Source organism: Lynx rufus, unplaced genomic scaffold (genome assembly GCF_022079265.1).
Source record: "Lynx rufus isolate CCGP_SWC_20201006 ecotype Redwood Valley unplaced genomic scaffold, mLynRuf1.p SCAF_10, whole genome shotgun sequence".
Taxonomy (NCBI): domain Eukaryota; kingdom Metazoa; phylum Chordata; class Mammalia; order Carnivora; family Felidae; genus Lynx; species Lynx rufus.
The window spans coordinates 78,707,560-78,725,724 of record NW_025814824.1 but is presented as its reverse complement, the minus strand read 5'-3'; the positions used below and the strand labels follow the sequence as shown (position 1 = coordinate 78,725,724).

The following is an 18,165-nucleotide window of genomic DNA, read 5'->3' as shown; positions in this document are numbered from 1 at the left end:
GAAATGATGGGGCTTCATTTTTTAAAAAATTGAAAGTGAGAGAGGGAAAGATAAAAATCCCAGAAACACAACTGTGAAGTACAATGAGAGACATGCCGAGCTGATTCAGCAAGCCCCTGATGAGTAGGATGAGGGTGTGTCCCTAAAACATGAATAAGAAAAACATTTAATCCAAAGAACACAGTTATTTTTCACACAATGGGTCATTAAACCATTACCCCTATATGCACCGGTAGCTGAAACTGTCTGCGGCACTAGACGAGGTGGGGAGAGATGTCTTTCGTGAATTAATTTAGCCCAGAGTTGTCCTTCTTTTTGGGCACCCTAGTCAATAGCCTGCTATGATGACATCTCAGAGGTACATGAGTAGTGCATGTGCCCAGATAGATCCTTCTCCATCCTTGGCTGTCCAGATTAAGACTTTGATTACTCAGATATAGAGACAAGATTATGAGGTGTGGTCCGGAGTGTTCATCCTGTAGCCTTGGGCTAGTCACTTCCCCTCCATGGGCCTCTGCTTCTTTGTGTTTACAGCTAAGAAGAAAAAAAAAAAAAAATTAATCCTCTCTGATGGGATTCTGCACTGATATTATTTTTATGATGCCCTGGTCTTATGAAATTATACCACTCTCCTTTATCACTCGTATCCTCGAAATTTACCAAAGTATCCCATTATCCACAGGATGAAGTCCAAATCCCTTAGCATACAAGAAAGCCCTGTGCACTTTGGCCTCCACTTGCCTCTGACACATGTTCCCCGACAGCAATGCACCCCACCCATCCAAATTCGTTTTTTCACCAGCAACTCCCAGACATGTACATCTTTATTCTTGCTGCTACCCTCTTTAGAATGCGCTTCCTGTTCCTTTTTTTTTACATGGTGATCTCTTATTTACCTTCCAAGAAGCCCAAACGCCATCTCCTCTCTAAAGGTTTCCCTGCTGCCCTGGCAAGGTTATTTGCGGTCCTCTCTGTCCAGGTGCCTCGTCTGGACCATCTCTGCTCCAGGCCCAGAAAGCTGTGTTATGATGATGTGTGTCTGTGTCTATCCCTGCTGATTACGCTGTAAACTCCCCAAGGGCGAGGATCTTGTCTTTTTCATCTCTATAGACTCAGTGCCTAGCTCAGGACTTGGGCTTCGTAAATAGAGTCCATCAATATTTGAAAAAAGGAGAACAAAAGAAATGGAGGAAACAAGAAAAAATAAACAATAATCTTGTGCTTTCAAGAAGGGTTTTCTCCCAAAATGGAAAAGGTATATACCAGATCTGGCTGTGGCCTCAGTCCTAATGTAACGGACTAGAGTGTGCCTTTCAGAGGTGGCCGAGGTCATGACCTGAGAAGTTTAAGTAGACACAGTGTAGCTGGAGGCCTCACCAACCGGGCCCTGTGTGGATCTAGGCGGGCCCAGAAATACTCGGTTACGGTACACAGGGAGAAAGCTAACAGCTTCAGGTTCCTATGTTTCACCTTTCAAACCTGTTAATGAAACACCTTTTTTAACCTCTCTTTTTTCCCCCCTTCTTGCCGTTCTCGCACAGGTCTTCAGATAATCTTCCCTCAGTATCTGCAAGAGAAGTTCGTCCAGTCGGCCTTGAGCTACATCATGTGCAATGGTGAGGGGGAGTATGTGTGCCAGCACAGCCAGTGTAGGTGTCAGTGTGCAGAGGAGTTCCCACAGTGCAACTGCCCCATCACCGACATCCAGATCATGGAGTACACGCTGGCCAACATGGCCAAGTCTTGGGCCGAAGCTTATAAGGACCTGGAGAATTCAGGTAGAGAGCCGAACGTGGTCGTACTGCATCCGTGGCCCTGAGCCAAGCCTAGAAAAGAAAACTGTCTAGCCAGAATTAGGACCACTGTGAGGGACTGTCCAGTGACTCCAGTTATTTCACGTGGGAGGGACCAGAGCCAGGTCTAGGAGCTGTCATGGAGTAGGTCCTCAGTCAGTCTCCATTGGATGGAATAATGAATCGCGTAATTGAGTTTGTGGTCCTAAGATGTATTGTCTGCATTGTACCCAGAAGACAGAGAGAGTAATGCCACATAGCACATAGAAGCCTCTGGAGAATGGAGAGTCAAAGGTACTTGTATTGATTCCCGAGTCTGTGTGTGCGTGTGCATGTGCGTGTGTGTGTGTGTGTGCGCCTGTATCTCTCGATAAATAACCACGTATGTATGTCTAAATATGTATATGTGTATGTATTTTTATCCATGTACATGTATATAGATAATGATACAGCTAGAGATATCCAAACAATTCACAGATTGTCAAAGCTAAAGCGACTTTTCAGGTACGTGGCTGTTTCCCACTTTTCATGGTTAAGGAGACGCGTGGTCATGAATTTCAGGGGAGGAAAGTCAGCCACCCAGGGCCATACAGTGGGTGAGGTACAGAGTTGGATCTCTGCCTTTCTGGAGTTTCTAGTTGATGTGAAAGCCAGCCATGAATCGTATGACATTTTAATCATGTGAAGGAGAGGCTACTGTGAGCAAATCCATGCAGGGGGAGGTTGAGGAGGTCAGGAGGGTCAGGGAGGTCAGGAGAGGCACCTTGGGGAAGAACATCAAACTTCAATGCAGAGGTCAGTGGGTGAGTGCATGTCAGAGAGCGGGAGGCCATCACAAGGTGCCTCGGAGGGAGAGGACGGAGACGTGGTTAGTGTGGTGGGACAGGTGCTAAAAGTGGGGAAGGTGCAGAGGTACCGAGGCGTTTAGAAGGGCAGATTAGCAGGGCTTGGTGTTACACGGGCTGTACGTGGTCGAAGAGAAGGGCGTTGAGATTCAAGAGCTTTTTTTAGGTATGTTTGGTAGACAATTTTTTTTTTTTTAATTTTCTTTTTTTGAACGTTTATTTATTTTTGGGACAGAGAGAGACAGAGCATGAACGGGGGAGGGGCAGAGAGAGAGGGACACACAGAATCGGAAACAGGCTCCAGGCTCTGAGCCATCAGCCCAGAGCCCGACGCGGGGCTCGAACTCACGGACCGCGAGATCGTGACCTGGCTGAAGTCGGACGCTTAACCGACTGCGCCACCCAGGCGCCCCTGTTTGGTAGACAATTTGATGGAGGCTGGTACCATTCACTGAGCTAGAATACCCTGGGTGGTTCGGAAACAGAGACAGTGTATGCAGCGCTGGGCATGAAAAGCTTGGGCATCCTTGAGATTTCTAAGAAGAGATGCCAGGTAAACAGTTGGCATCTACTATGCGTTCAGATATCTGTCAAATAAATGGACATATGCAGGGAGCATTACTGGTTTTTAGAACAGCTCAATATTTCTTAAATTTATGACAGCAACTGCATTACAATGAGTAGTGATATTCCTGTATCTTGGGGGGGTGTGTGTGGGGGGCACCAAGACCCGGTGTCATCCCCAGGGTTACATAGTTAGTAAATGACAGGGTTGGGAACGGAATCCCTGATTCCAAACCCCATGCTTGTAGCAGCTTTTTGTATTAATGCTCCTTTACCCCCGAGGCTTCAGTTCCCTCATCTGATATATGAGAGGACATGTTTGTGGTTTTAATAGTTGAATTTATTTAAATTTTTAGCCGAGAAACCCTTTGATCGAACAAAATCGTACCTTGGAGCCACTGTGTACCACAGGTAAAAGCTGAGCCCTACTGAGCTGTATTTGAAAACCATTGGTTTCCATGAACTCTAAGCCCCTGAACCAGCTTTGGGAGCACATAATGCATGAGTGATTCTGCTCTCGTGCAGCTCGAACGGAGCTGTGGCTGCCCTATGGACCCGCACCCGCCAGTCCATTTAAAATCCCAGGAACTCATAGAAGAGAGGTTCATGATGGAAATGTGTTACGACAATTATTTGGCCTCAAACAAAAGAAGCATTTGATAACATGCTTTTGCAAGGAGATTCCACTGATTGCTAAAAAACAGAGGGGCATGAAGTCGATGTGCACAAGCAGTAGGGATCTTTAGCATAGAATCCTATCCCCCAGGAAGAGAAACCACTTTCAGCGGGTGGGTAGGTGGGTGGGGAAGGAAACACAGAAAGCTGAAATGCCGCTGAGTAGCTGAATAGGCCGCAGAAATGATTTACGTGGCACGCTTTCTCTCCACAAGAGCACACATTCGCTCTAGATACCCTGTGCTTATCCATCTGGAATGGTTTTACCCATTAAGACAAATCCATCCGTACCTTCGTGTAGATGTGGCTTGTGCGTGTGTATCTTCCTCCTCTTCGTTTCAGGCAGTGGCCTTAATGATTCAGCAACTAGGCAGCTTGGAGGGATTCAAGACCCGGCCAAAAGGGAAAAGCCAATGATTCCTTCATGGTCGGAGCACTGGTGGTCACATAGAACCTAGTTTACACACATGAATGGCGGTCTACACCTCCTTTATTGGGAGGGAACCCTTCCACTTTCAGTCAAAAAATTAAATCATTTTAACGTTTAAATTCTATGTTCCTAACTGACCCAGGTTCAGGTTCAGTGAAACGACTGTCATGTTCTCCAAGGTCAACAGCGCTTTCTACAGGAGAGCAGCATATCTTCCTTGGGGGTTGGGGGAGGCTGTGTATTGTGGGCAACCAACACACAGGGTCATTAGGGCCAGCCCCCTGCCTCCAGCCAACTCCCCGAATAAACCAGCCGGCGTTGTCCTATGCTAGCCGCCCATCTCCTGAGCGCGTTCTGTATGTCGAGGACTATTCAGGCAGATACAGTGCTGTGTCACTCTTTCCTGATTTGCATTAGGTGCTAGGTTACCTGTTTGACAGATGGGAAAACTGAGGTGTTGAAAGAATAATGGTCATACAGCTGCCCAGGGGTCCAGATGCAACTTGATCTCCTGAATGTCTGACTGGCAATAAGGAGGCACTGTGAGTTCTGTAGGGGTCAGAGATTCCTATTTTTGGCACCATTTATTTATTTAGTTAGTTTCGTTTTTTCCCCCAGTATACTGATCCTCTTTATGTGTTGAGAGTAAGTGTATAATGCTGAGTAAAAGCATACATTCAGAGCCTGCTTAGAGTTCTAATTCTGCCATTTACTGGCTGTGTGACCTTGGCAAGACAACTGACTTCTTTGTGTCCTAGTTTCTATAAAAGAAGGCGCTGAAAGTACCCACCTCGTAGATTTGCTGTAAAATCACTTATATGGGTGAGGTGTTTCAGAGTGAGCGTGGTGCTTACTGAAAGCTACGTAGGCATTTTTAAAAATAAAATGAATGCCTAATGTACCTGAAATTTCCTGATAGCTTTTGCAGCACGAACTAAAAGTACTAAGCTGCAAATATATATACATACATATATATACACATATATTTATATTTATATTATACATATAAATATGCATATATTATACATATTTTTATATTTATATTTAAATATGTGTATATATATATATATATCCCCAACCATTTGGATTTTTCCCCCCGCAAAATGACCAACCTCCTAATTCTTTTATTTTCCCGATAGTTGGGGAGCATGACAAAGGTAAGTATTATATTGAAAAAAGAATAGCTCAGATTCAAGTCCTGCCTCTTGTCACTCCTTGGCTGTTCTACCTTCAGAAAATCATTTCCCTGCTCTGGGCTTCATTTTCCCTCTGTGTAGAAGAAAGATGACCTAGATTATCTCTAAGGTTGTGTCGAGTTGCAGAAAACACGGAAACTCTGAAACACAGAACCAAACTGAGGCAGAAACCTTCACCTGGGAGACCCAAGATTTGCCCCCATCTCTTAAGGTGGGGTGTCTCTAAATGGGATGTGACATGAGGTGGTACACAGACAAGTTCCAGTAGGACTGGATCATGTAGCAAGGAGCTTGACCCATCTCAGCTCTCCCTCGACCCTGCAGATGACATCAGAGAGAACGTTCCAGTTGGTGCTAATATGCCCATAGCACCTCCCCGTGGCTCGGCTCTCTACCTTCCTGGGTACTTCACAGTGAGAGCAGGACCCAGGGTTTGATCACTTAGCTGGCAACACTATCCGGCCAGGATTTGTTAATACTGTTTTCATAAATGTATACTTTTATAGCTTTATTTTTATAGCTCCCATTCTACTGAAGGCATGGGATGGAGGTTTTCTAATGCAGAATTGGATAAAAATTTGGTTGAATCGATTCAAAGAAAATACTAAGTAAATATAAGTACAAATATGTGAATATCATTATCAAGCTGGCATTCAGATGACGGAAGTTTGGGAAGCCTTGTTTTTTGTTTTTTTTTTTTTTAAGTTTATTTATTTATATTGAGAAAGAGAGAGAGAGAGAGCATGAGCTGGGGAGGGGCAGAGAGAAAGAGAGAATCCAAAGCAGGCTCAACACTGCCGGCTTGGAGCCCGATGCGGGACTCGAATCCATGAACGCTGTGATCATGATCTGAGTCAAAATCAAGAGTCTGATGCTTAAGGGACTGAGCCACCCAGGCGCCCCCTGGACAACCTCGTTTCTAATAAGGACACAGGATGCAGATTCCCTCCTGTGGGAGCAAAGTAAAAGAACCTTCACTGAAAGTGTAGTGGCCCTTGCACGGCCTCCCTGGAGCTGCCCAGAGGCTAGTGCAGAGTTCATGGGGCCTCAAAGGAGTGAGTTTTATCTGCAAGCCTGCCTGACTGGTAGGTGGGGCTGAGCCTTCCAGGCAGCCTCCAAGGGGGGGCAGCCTTGCTCAGTCCTTCTCTCTTGGCCTCTGTCTCTCGCTAGATGAGTTTAAATCGTTTATGAAGCGTCTGCCCAGCAACCACTTCCTGACCATCGGGAGCATCCATCAGCACTGGGGCAACGACTGGGACCTGCAGAACCGTTACAAGCTCCTGCAGAGCGCCACCGAGGCCCAGAGGCAAAAGATCCAGCGCACCGCCCGCAAGCTCTTCGGCCTCAGTGTCCGCTGTCGCCACAATCCCAACCACCAGCTGCCTAGAGAGAGGTAAGTGCGACCCCCCCACCCCGCCCCCACCGCCTCTGCAGGCTCAGACCTGTTTCTGGCTTAAGTCCCCCGTGGCCCAGGGAAATGCCATGCGGATGATGATGCACCTGCTGGTGGCAGGCCAGGCCTTGCGTGGTCCAGACCAACCATTTTCTGGATCATCTCTGGCTTCTCTGCTTCTGGTTGCTGCTGTCCTGGGTTTTCTCGCTGTTTCCTGAATATGCCCGGAACTTTCAGCCTCTGTGTTCTGTCTGATCCGTGGGACTGTGGGAGGGAGCCCGCAATAGCCCTGACTGCTATGTGACATTATTCTGGTTGCTTGAAAGGTATTATCTATTTAATTTAAAAGTTACTTGACAGATTGGGGCGCCTGGGTGGTTCAGTTGGTTAAGCATCTGACTTCCGCTCAGGTCATGATCTTGTGGTTTGTGAGTTCGAGCCCTGCATCGGGCTCTGTGCTGACAGCTCAGAGCCTGGAACCTGCTTCAGATTCTGTGTCTCCCTGTCTCTCTTTTCCCCTCCCGGCTCACGCTCCGCCAATCTCTCTCTATCTAAAAAATAAATAAACATTTTAAAAAAACAGAAATTACTTAACAAAGCAGATTTTAGCATCCCCATCTTAATGGTGAAGAAACTGGGTTAACTAATCCCTCAGCTATATATTGAGGACCTTTGATCAGGGCCTGGAGTCAGCGACACAAAAAAGGCACGGACCAGGAAAATTTAAGGAGGCACTCCCTGGCTGGGTCTTGTGAGTGCAGGGTCCTCACCTGAGAGTGAGAGCCTCCTTACACACCTGGATGCCTCACTTCCTTCCCTCTGGGCTAAGACAGAAGTTCCTGGGTCTTCACAGATCTTAGGGTTTCTTTGCTCCCTCTTGAGCTTCTGGGGAAGAAGCCAGGATTGAGATCCAGCCCTTTCAGACTCCATTCTCCCAGGGCATGTGTGAGCTGCTCCCTGGCGGGGGGGGAGTGCGGTGGTTTCTGTAGTGGTGCCTCTGTGGATTCCACAAAGGCATCTCCATCCAGCAGAAGGCAGGTTTGGGGGCTGTGCACCCTGCTTCGGCTAGCGCAGCTGTACCTTGATTTGTTTCATATTTGGGGGTTTTGCACTCAACTTTATTCAGAGAGAAGAGATCCACTCTTTAAAAGAGTAAGGCTAAGGCACATTCACTTACCAGATTTGCGGTCAGCCACGTGTCTGTATAGCTGAGTGCTACCCTTTTTTCACAGAGCAGAGAACCAGCTCAGAGAGGCCCAGTATTTGGTCCAGAGCTACAGTGCACATCAGTGGTTCCCAAGAGAAGGTGATCTTGTTCCCGGGGAGCATTTAGAAATGTCTGAAGACATTTTTGAGTATCATAATGGGTGTGGGGTGCTATTGCACAGGGCAATCCCCACAGCAAAGAGTTTATCCTTCACCAAAAAGTCAGTGATGTTGGGGTTTGGAAGCCCTGACATAAGAGGAAGAGACAGGATCCCCCAGCACTATGATGCTAAATACCGTGTTCTTCCTCGCCCTACTGGGCAGACACCCAAAGATTAAAGATCCATGACACTTCTAAGCATTTCCCTCATGCCAGCCACCCCCACGCACTTACTCGTTTTCCTCTTCATTTTTTCAGACTCAGATCAAATGCCGCCTCCTCCATGAAGTCTTTCCTGATTGCACCAGCCACTACAGAGGCTCTTTATTCTAGGGCCCCATTACTCTAAAACCCCTACCCATCTTTCCTTTCTCCCCCCACTGTGAAGTCTCCTCCTTTTACTCCTGGCCATGCTGACCCGTGTGTTTCCCATTCCTTCCAACTCTGAACCCATTGCTTGGCAGCTAGTTTGTGATCATTACTTGGTGGACCAAACAGGATTTGCTCTGGCAGTCGCTCCCTCGCTGCAGTGCGGCCAGTACAGGAACTAAAGAAAGGGGTCCAGTCACAAAATGGCTTCCTTGTCATCTGCAGCAGGTGCCCAAACTGCCACCACGAGCGAGTGCCCAGATTCCATCTAGATCCATCAGGCTTTGGTCACGTGACCCGCATTGGATGCAATGAGGGATTCAGAAAGGAGCACAGTACACAGGGCTGTGAAGGATGTCTTTCAGAGGAGGGGCTCTGTTAGCAATCACGAAAAACCCTGTATGTGTATATATATATATATATATGTGCTTAAAATCAGCTTGTTAGTGCTGCCATAGCAAAGTACCACAGACTGAGCGGTTTAGACAACAGAAGTGGATCTTCTCACAGTTCTGGAGGCTGGGAGTCTGAGGTTGAGGTGGTCTGCAAGGTTGGCTCCTTCTCAGTCCTCTCTCCTTGGTGACACGTGGCCGCCTTCTGCCTGTGTCCTCCCGTGGTGTTTCCGCTGTGCGTCTCTGCGTCCTAATCTCTTCCTTCAAGGACACCAGTCCTTTTGGGTTAGGGTCCCGCCTCAATGACCTAATGTTAACTTAATTACCTCTTCGAAGCCCCTTTCTCTAAATAGAGTCGCATTCTGAGGTACCGACGGTGAGGGCTTGAACATACGAATGTGGGGGAGATATAATTCAGCCCAGAACCCCAGAAAAAGTGGCTTGTGATCTATAGGTGAAGAAACCCTGCACCCCCAGGATTCGCCACACTGGATGCAAATCTGGTGGCAAAGGGTAACCTTTAACCGTTACCTGATTTTAAACAGATCGGTCTGTCAGTTTTGCCGGGTGTCCCCTCAGAGAATGAAATGGAAGGTCCAAAGTCGGACACATTTATTAAAGGTGAGAAGAATTTCCAGGGTGCAGGTCACAGAGCACCATCAGTCCTGCCAGGCCTAGGAAGGCTCAGGAGGGCTCCAGAAGGAGAGCAGCCAGACGGGTTCCTTACAAAGAGGAAAGGAAAGGGGCGCCTGGGTGGCTCAGTCCGTTAAGCGTCTGACCGGCTCAGGTCATGATCTTGCGGTTCGTGAGTTCAAGCCCCACTTCAGGTTCTATGCCGACAGCTCAGAGCCTGGAGCCCGCTTCAGATTCTGCCTCCCTCTCCCTCTCTGCCCCTCCCCTGCTCATGCTCTGTCTCTGTGTCTCTCAAAACTAAATTAAACGAAACAAAAGGCGGGAGCAAAGAGGGGCAAAAATGGGCAACGGGAAGAACACCGCACGGAATCACGGGGCTAGACTGTGATCCCGCCCCACCATTGGCAAGCTTCGCGACCTTTGGCAGGTCGCTTCCCTGTTGGGAGGGCAGATGTCCACATCTGTCCACGAGCTGCTCTTCCCTTGCAAGCCGCCAGGCCAGAAGTGTCCCACCATCACCAGGACCTTCAAAGAAAGACCTCCCAGTGTGGCCCTCTGTCCTCCCGCGAGAGAAAACTTGCCTGAATCCTAACATCCCTGCTCTAACTCATCTGGAGAGGATGTCTAGGACTCCACCTTAGCAAGGCAGTCAATTATGTTCATTTAACAAGTATTGACTGCCGGGGGCTGGGGGGTGCAGGGCACAGAAACTCGGCTCTGGGTGGATTCCTCTGAAGCCTTCCCAGGAGAGCTGAACCTCCTTGCTGGCTGTGAGCTGCTCCCTGACATCCGAATCGGAGCTTCTAATGAGTGTTTCTCACACCAGCAGGCAGGGCACCTCCCCGCCGCAGAGCAGTGTCAGACAAAGGTGCTAACACGGGGGACCTTGGGCCACCTGGACTGAGCGAGCTGGAGTTTGCAAACGAGCCGATTGCTGTGCATTGGTCTGTGTGTGCCAGGCTCCGGGGGAGATGAGTCCACTGAGCAGATGCCTTTGCTACCACAGGTGTCAGAGGGGTTTTTACACGTGTCGCAGAGGGGTGATGTCGAGGCGGGGTGGGGGAGGGAAAGAGCACGGGGCTTTAGTTGCACGCGGACTGGGTCCAAATCCTGGCTCCGTGGCATTCCAGCCACGAGGCTCTGCCTACGTCCCTGCGCCTCCCTGGCGATGGGATAATAACGCTTTGCCTTCAGGTTAAGTACAAAGACTAAGATTTTGAAATACAAAAGACCTGGTAAAACACCTAACTCAGTTAAGACTGGAGGCAGACGGGGAGAAAGAGGATGCTGTCACTTTATACATGTATTCTAAAGGCCAGGCACTGTTCTCAGCACCCGATGATGAATTAGCTCATTTCTTCCTCACTGCCACCCTCCGAACTAGGTACCTTTGCTACCCTACTATTCCTACTTTACCGCTAAAGGAATTGAGGCACAGAGAGTTTAATAAGATCCCCAAGGTCAATAAGTGTTAATTATTTTATTGTTACTTCAAAGAGGTGGCTCCCCCTAAAATTAAGTGGTGAGCCGATAATCGGAGCTAGCTTTAAGGCATCCTGGAAACTCGACGCTGGTCTGGAAGGCAAATGCCGCCAATACACTCGCCCCAAGGCTCAGCGGCTCAAAAAGAACACTTTCTCATCAGCCATCATGATTCTGCAGGTTGACTGGGCACAGCCGGGGGTCCATCAAGGCGGCGGAGGCTGGGGTCATCTGAGGGCCGACTGGACTGGGCGTCCAGGATGACTCACGCCCACGGCTGGCAGACTGCTGGCTGGCAGCTGGGAGCTCGGCCGAGGCTGCCAAGCAGACTGCCTACACGTGCCCTCTCCATGTGGCCTGGGCAGCTTGCAGCGCGACAGCGTCCTGGGACTGGAAGGAAGCGGTGGGACTTTTTACATCTTAAGCTCCGGAAGTTAGACACCGTATTCTACTGGCCAAAGCCCCGCCCAGATTCCAGGGTGTGAATATTGGGAGCTGTGGGTCTTTGCAGGCAGAGGGAATCGTTTTTGGCGGTTAGGTACTACGGGATGAATTAAGTAGAAATAGAGCTAGACGTGACCATCTTACATGTAGGGCAAATAAAATTAATTACAAAACCATAACAGCCTCTTACTGAGCAGCTGTTATAACAGGCAGGAGAGCTGGCTAAGTATAAAGAGTCTACAGTCAGACTGGCTGGGTTCGCATCCCAGCTCTGTCGGCTGCTTACACTGTAACCCTGGGGAGGTCAGCACCAGCTTTGAGCCTCAGTTTTCTCAAGTGTCAAATGGGGCTAATAATAGTGCCAACCTGCCGGGAGGATTCAGTGCTTTAACCCCATCAAATGCGAGAGCAGTGTCTGGCACACGGAAGACACGCGGTTTGTTAGCTTCTTTTCTTGTTATTTTTACCCGGAACTGATACTTTGCATGTACGTTACTTAGCCCATGTGATGCTCAATAGGTCTAAGTGTTGCTAATGATGAGGACCCATCTACTTCTCCTACTGTCTCTACAAAGTGGATGCCATTGGATTTGTTTCATAGATGGGGGAACCGATAAGGCAAAGGTGTAATTAACTTGCCCTGGGTCACAGGGCAGGTATGTGACAGGATTGGAATTGTCTTGCTGACACCATCGGTGGGCTTCATGGTCAAGAGCCTTGTGCAGGCTCTGAGCAGTGTGCAACAGCAAAGAGACGCAGCTGTGCTTGGCTGGGACGCCCCGTTTTGAGTGTACGTGATGCCAAAGGCAGGATTAGCTCCTCAAGGGCATGGGGGTGGTGACGGATCAAGATTAGAATTTTATAGGCTGGAATGGAAATGGCCCCGGGTTGTGGAGCCCTGAACCATCGACTCTGGAGCCCAGGCAGAAACCCAGGCGGACACATCAGACCCATCCCCTGTAAGTAGAGAGAGAAGGTCAGGTTCGGTGTAAGTCAACTCAGCAAGCATTTGCTGAGAGCTTACTCTGTGGTGGGCTCTGAAAGCACCACGAGAAGTAAGACCCACCCCACTGCAAGGCTCAGTGTTTGTTGGGATGGGAGCAGCAATGCTAATTCCAGACTGCACTTGCCAAAGGGGATTCAACAGCCAACCAAATATCTATGGGTCCCCATCATGGGTCAGGTTCTTTTTGGGGTCCCAGGGATACCGGTTAGCCTGTTCAGGAGCTGACGCCCATGTGGCACCACGGTGCTGCAGTTTGGACAGGCGAAGGGAAGGCAGAGACCCACAGGAAAGAGCTGTGGATGGTTTCACTCCCCGGAGATCCTCATGTTGTGCAGCTAAAAAGGGGCAAAGACTGGGAGGTGGAACTTGAGTTTGGTCACGGCTGTTTTTAGACAAACTGACACTTTCTGAACCTTGATTTTTCTCCTCTGTAAAATAGGGATAATAATGTCTTCCCCCTGCCTCAGAGGGTCTATGTGTGGCTCACCTGAGATGGTGTGTGGGGAAGCACTTTGTAAAACTCGGAGAGCTCTGCAGAAAGGAACTATGCAAGCAAAGTGAACGAGAAACATGAAATTCATCAGGAAGAGGACGAGGCTGAGTTTAGGTCCAAGGCCACACGTAATAGTTAACATTTCTAGTTTACCAGGTACCAGGCCCCGTCCTAACCACTTTCACCTCCACGTAATCACCATGATGACCTTATCTGGTAGCACTGACTCATCCCATTTTATGGGTAGGGAAGTTAAGGCACAGAGATGTTGATTGACTTGCTGAAAATTACACTGCAGGTAAGAGGCAGGATTCCGGTGCTAGCAGTCTTTTCCTATAACCTGTAGGCTCTTACACCTCTCCCTGAGGCATGATGGTCCAGGGCATTCAGATCAACCCGCCTAGACTACAAACTGCATGGTGATGGAATTCACCTCACACTGTTCCTTGCAAAAGAGTGAAGGGAGGATGGAGGGATAGAGAGAGGGAGAATGGGAAAAAATAGGAAGATAGGAAGGAAAGGAGGAAAGGGGGAGGAGAGAAGAAAGCAGCAGAAAATCAGCTTGGGCAGTGCTGGATTCAGCAGGTTTCTGTGCAATTCCGTAAGTGTGGACTGACCTCCTCGCCTCCCAACCCAATGCCAGACCCTGAAAGTCACTTAAATACGCAAGCAGCAGGGCCTTTGCCCTCTAAACATCATTATTGAGCATCAGAAGGTGCTTTGGAGAAGGACAGTGTTTGAACCAGAGGACCTGAGTTCAGTTCACGGCTTTGCTGTGTGTGGGCCAGCCTACATCCATAATGGGATGCTCCTGAGAGCCCTGGGTATAAAACTCGTGCCTTGCGTGGGCAGGTGCAGGTTGAGTACTGCACAATTACCCCTCACGTTTCCCTAGAGCGGCTATGTTCTTTGTGGGAATTCTGCATTAAAACTCACTTGGGAAAATAGGGGATTTTTTTTTTTCCTTAAGCAATTTGAAAACAGCTGGACTCAGTTACCTTGAGGTCTTGCCCAAATGTAGGAGAAATATCACTCCCAGAGACTGAGAGAATAACAGTTCAACTCCCAAATATTGGTATAAGGTCAGTAATTGAATCTTAGTCCATTTTAATGAGTAGCTTGTACTTCAGACTAAGATCTTTGGCCCCAAATTACAGTGGCCTTTTAACTATATCTCCCAGAATTTGCTGTAACCACTTTTCAATCTATGTTGCGCGAGGAAGTCAGAGTTATTACTTAAGAAGCAAATTCGGTCTTGTCGCATCTCTGCTTAAAGCCTTTGGTGATGAATCACTGCTCTTAGGAGGAAGGGCAAAATCGGTTTTTTAAATTTGTTTTTAAGATGTGTTTTTAATTTTTTAATGTTTATTTCTGAGAGAGAAAGAGCACAAGTAGGGGGAGGGAAGAGAGAGAGAGAGGGGCACAGAGGATCCAAAGCAGGCTCTGCACTGACAGCAGTGAGCCCAATGGGGGCTCAAACTCACAAACCCTGAGTTCTTTTTTTTTTTTTTTTAACATTTTTATTTATTTTTGGGACACAGAGAGACAAAGCATGAACGGGGGAGGGGCAGAGAGAGAGGGAGACACAGAATCGGAAACAGGCTCCAGGCTCTGAGCCATCAGCCCAGAGCCCGACGCGGGGCTCGAACTCACGGACCGCGAGATCGTGACCTGGCTGAAGTCGGACGCTTAACCGACTGCGCCACCCAGGCGCCCCTAAACCCTGAGTTCTTGACGAAGTCAGACGCTTCACTGACTAAGCCACCTCAGCGCCCCTTAATTTGTTTTTAAATATTTATTTTTGAGAGAGAGAGAGAAAGAGAGAGTTCAAGTTGGGGAGGGGTAGTAAGAGAGGGAGAGAGAATCCCAAGCAGGATCTGAGTTGCAGTGAGCACGATGTGGGGCTCAAACTTGGGAAGCGCAAGATCGTGACCTGAGCAGAAGTCCAAGGCTCAACCGACGCAGCCACCCAGGGGTCCCAGGAAGAGTAAAATCTTAAGCTGACCTATAGTTCTGCCATGATTTGGCCACTGTCTACCTCCCGTCTGTGTTTCATGCCTTTTCTTGGCTCTCACAGCTACAGCCCCACTAATGTTTCAGTTCATGAGATGTACATGCTTCCTTCTTTTTTTTTTAAATTTTTTTATGTTTTCATTTTATTTCTTAGAGAGACAGAGTGCAAGTGGGGGAGGGGCAGAGAGAGAGGCGGAGACACAGAACCTGCAGCAGGCTCCAGGCGCTGAGTTGTCAGCACAGAGCCCGATGCGGGGCTCAAGCTCACGAACCGTGAGATCATGACCTGGGCCGAAGTCGGACGCTTAACCGACTGAGCCACCCAGGTGCCCCATGTACATGCTTCCTTCTGCTCCACAGGGCTTCACATAGGCTGTTCTCTCTACCTGGAATGTGTTTTCCTTTTCCCTCCCTTTCCGTAGCTTCTGTGTGTCCTTCAGAACTCAGCTCCAAAGGCTGTGCTCCTTGCATTGAAAGGGTGTTGGGACCCATTTGATATGCTTTCCTAACATCCTTAATTCCCAAATGAAACCCCAAACCTCAGGTTACCATAATACCTTTGTTTATATATTCATTAACGCCTGACTCTTCTTGTGAGACTGTCGGTTCCAGGCGTGTATCTGTACCCATGTTCTTGACCACTTAAACATCATAACTTCTTCGCATGGCCATTGGCACATGGTAGCTATTGAAAAAAAACTTCGTTCGATGAATGGACAAATAAGTTATTTTCTACGTGGAATGGGGTCCCAAAGGCACGGTGATGTTGTATTTTACGACTGTGCCCCGTTCCCATATAAATCACTTGAGGGTTTCTTCGCATAAACTGTGTGTGGTTAGGTCCCCTTCCTCATTCCTAGGTGAAAAAGCTGAGGCTGAAGGAGGTGAAGTGCCTTGTCTGAGGTCACTCAGGGAATTTGTGAATAGACCGTGATTAGAACTGAGGCCCTCAGACTGTGACAGTCCAAACAGTATGGTCACATGGAAACTGCAGATGGGAGAGTGTCTTCAACTCACCTGGATCCAAATCCTGAAAGTATCTCTTGTTACATATGTGACGTTGGGAAATGCACCCTATTGAAGAAAAGAAGAAAAAAGAAACAGAAAGAGGATGAAAAGAGGCACTTCCCAGAGTCTATGAAATTCAGCGGGATGAAGAAAAACCCGTAGCACCGAGTAGGTCCTTCATGTCAGTGCGGTTTGGGGTTTCTTTCCTACGTGCTGTCTCCTGATTTTTGTGGAGGTTAGAGTCTTGTAAGGCAAAGCAGATTCATGGCACTTCAACTCGAGGGCAGGCAGTGTAATTATTGGCATTTTCCGATGACTTTGGTTTATTTTTACTTCTCATATTCACATGGCCTTGATCCAGCAGTCCGGGTTTTCGCCAAGCAGAGTATAATTATGCATTGTTGAGATGAAGATCTCTTGGGGGCGTCCACCTCAGGCTCCAATCCTGGGGCCATGGCTTCTGAACCCATGTCAGCTTTTAACATATTTCTTGCTCCACATAGTGTTTAATTGGTGTCTATGGAAAGATTCTGGCCACCAAGATAATTGTTATCCCTACTATGATGACCCTCAGTATCCATGCTGGTTTTGATTCTTCTCTCTGAACCCTATACTTACTTGCCTCTGGATTTAATCTCCATAGACTCCTGCAGTGGAGCAGAGGGATAGGACTTCTTATATTTTATTTGAACTGAAGTCAATTTCAGTTTATTAGACTGACAGTCTCTGCTCTGCCACTTATTAGATGCATGACCTCCAAAAATCTCTAAACCTACCCAAGCCCTTTGTTTCCTCATCTGTATGGTCAGGGTAATAAGAATAGCTACCCTATAGAGTCGATGTCCCAGGCAATTTATAGGATATATGTGAAAACTCTTTGTAACTTACAAAAAAAAAAAGTGCAGATACAATATTAATATAATCAAGAACACAGGGGTGGCAAACCCTAGATATTTGATGGAGACTCTGTTTTTGCCCCCAAGAAATGAATGTTTCCACTGGAGAAGACAAAGCATAAGCCCGACCACACGTAACAATATAGTAAACAGGCAATGGGATTGAAGATACTTACGACTTCAGGGATGCCTGGGTGGCTCAGTTGGTTAACCATCTGAATCTTGATTTCGGCTCAGGTCATGATCTCACAGTTTGTGGGTCCGAGTCCCATGTTGGGCTCTGTGCTGACAGCGTGGAGCCTGCTTGAGATTCAGTCTCTCCCTCTCTGCCTCTCTATCTCAAAAATAAGTACATAAACATTTTTTAAAAACTTAAAAAAAAAGGAACTTAAGACTTCAGACTCTGGAGTCTAACAGGCCAAGAAGAAGGTACATTTACTAACAACGTAAGCTTGGCACAGTATTAAGGTTTCTGAACTTCATTTGTCTAATGGGTATGGTGGAGATAAAAATCATGCCTAATGTTGGAAAATCAGTAAAAGATCACGTATGTCACTTTTTGCGTATAGTAAGATGTCAAAGCACAAGGCTCCTTATCAGACAAAATTAGAGACCAATAGTGTGTCAGTCAATTGAAAAAGTTAAGTTAAAATGGAGACTCTTAAAAGGCATATACATGCTGCACATATATAAACACATTTTATTTTAACTTAAAATGTCTAATGCATATTCCTTGGCCAGCCTTTTGAAGTAGGGCCAGAATCTTTTTTGAGGGTGTTGGTATATTTGATTTGACATTCTGCTGGCTTTCTTGCATAAACCATGCCCGTAATTGCATAACATTTCCAACTCTGGTTTATTCAAAGTGAGGAATAGCTCGAAGACTGTTAAGACAATCTAAACAGTGGTAGATTTTCATGTCCCAATCATTTTCAGGTACTTCCCCCTTTAGTTAAATCGATGACATTTTTTGGCCAGCAAACGTCTTTCTAGAATTTCGTTCACAGCATGCAAATTAGGTTCCACAGAAAAAGACAGCTCATATTTTAATTGATTTGACTTTTAATTCCGTGATATAATAATAGCAGATACAAGTGGCAGAAGCAGATGTGGGAACAAGCGTGCGTGTTACTTGGAGGGAACAGACCAGCGAGTCGTGAGTATTCA

The 18,165-nt window shown here is 47.4% G+C and overlaps 1 protein-coding gene across 1 annotated transcript in view; it reads left to right on the top strand.

Annotated features, from left to right (window-relative positions):
• BRINP1 (BMP/retinoic acid inducible neural specific 1) overlaps positions 1 to 18,165 on the top strand; it is a 126,359-nt gene that overhangs the window by 92,136 nt on the left and 16,058 nt on the right. Inside the window, exons 5-6 of the mRNA XM_047099694.1 lie at positions 1,542 to 1,778; positions 6,674 to 6,896. Of these exons, the coding sequence (XP_046955650.1) occupies positions 1,542 to 1,778; positions 6,674 to 6,896 (460 nt within the window). The remainder of the gene's footprint in view (positions 1 to 1,541; positions 1,779 to 6,673; positions 6,897 to 18,165) is intronic.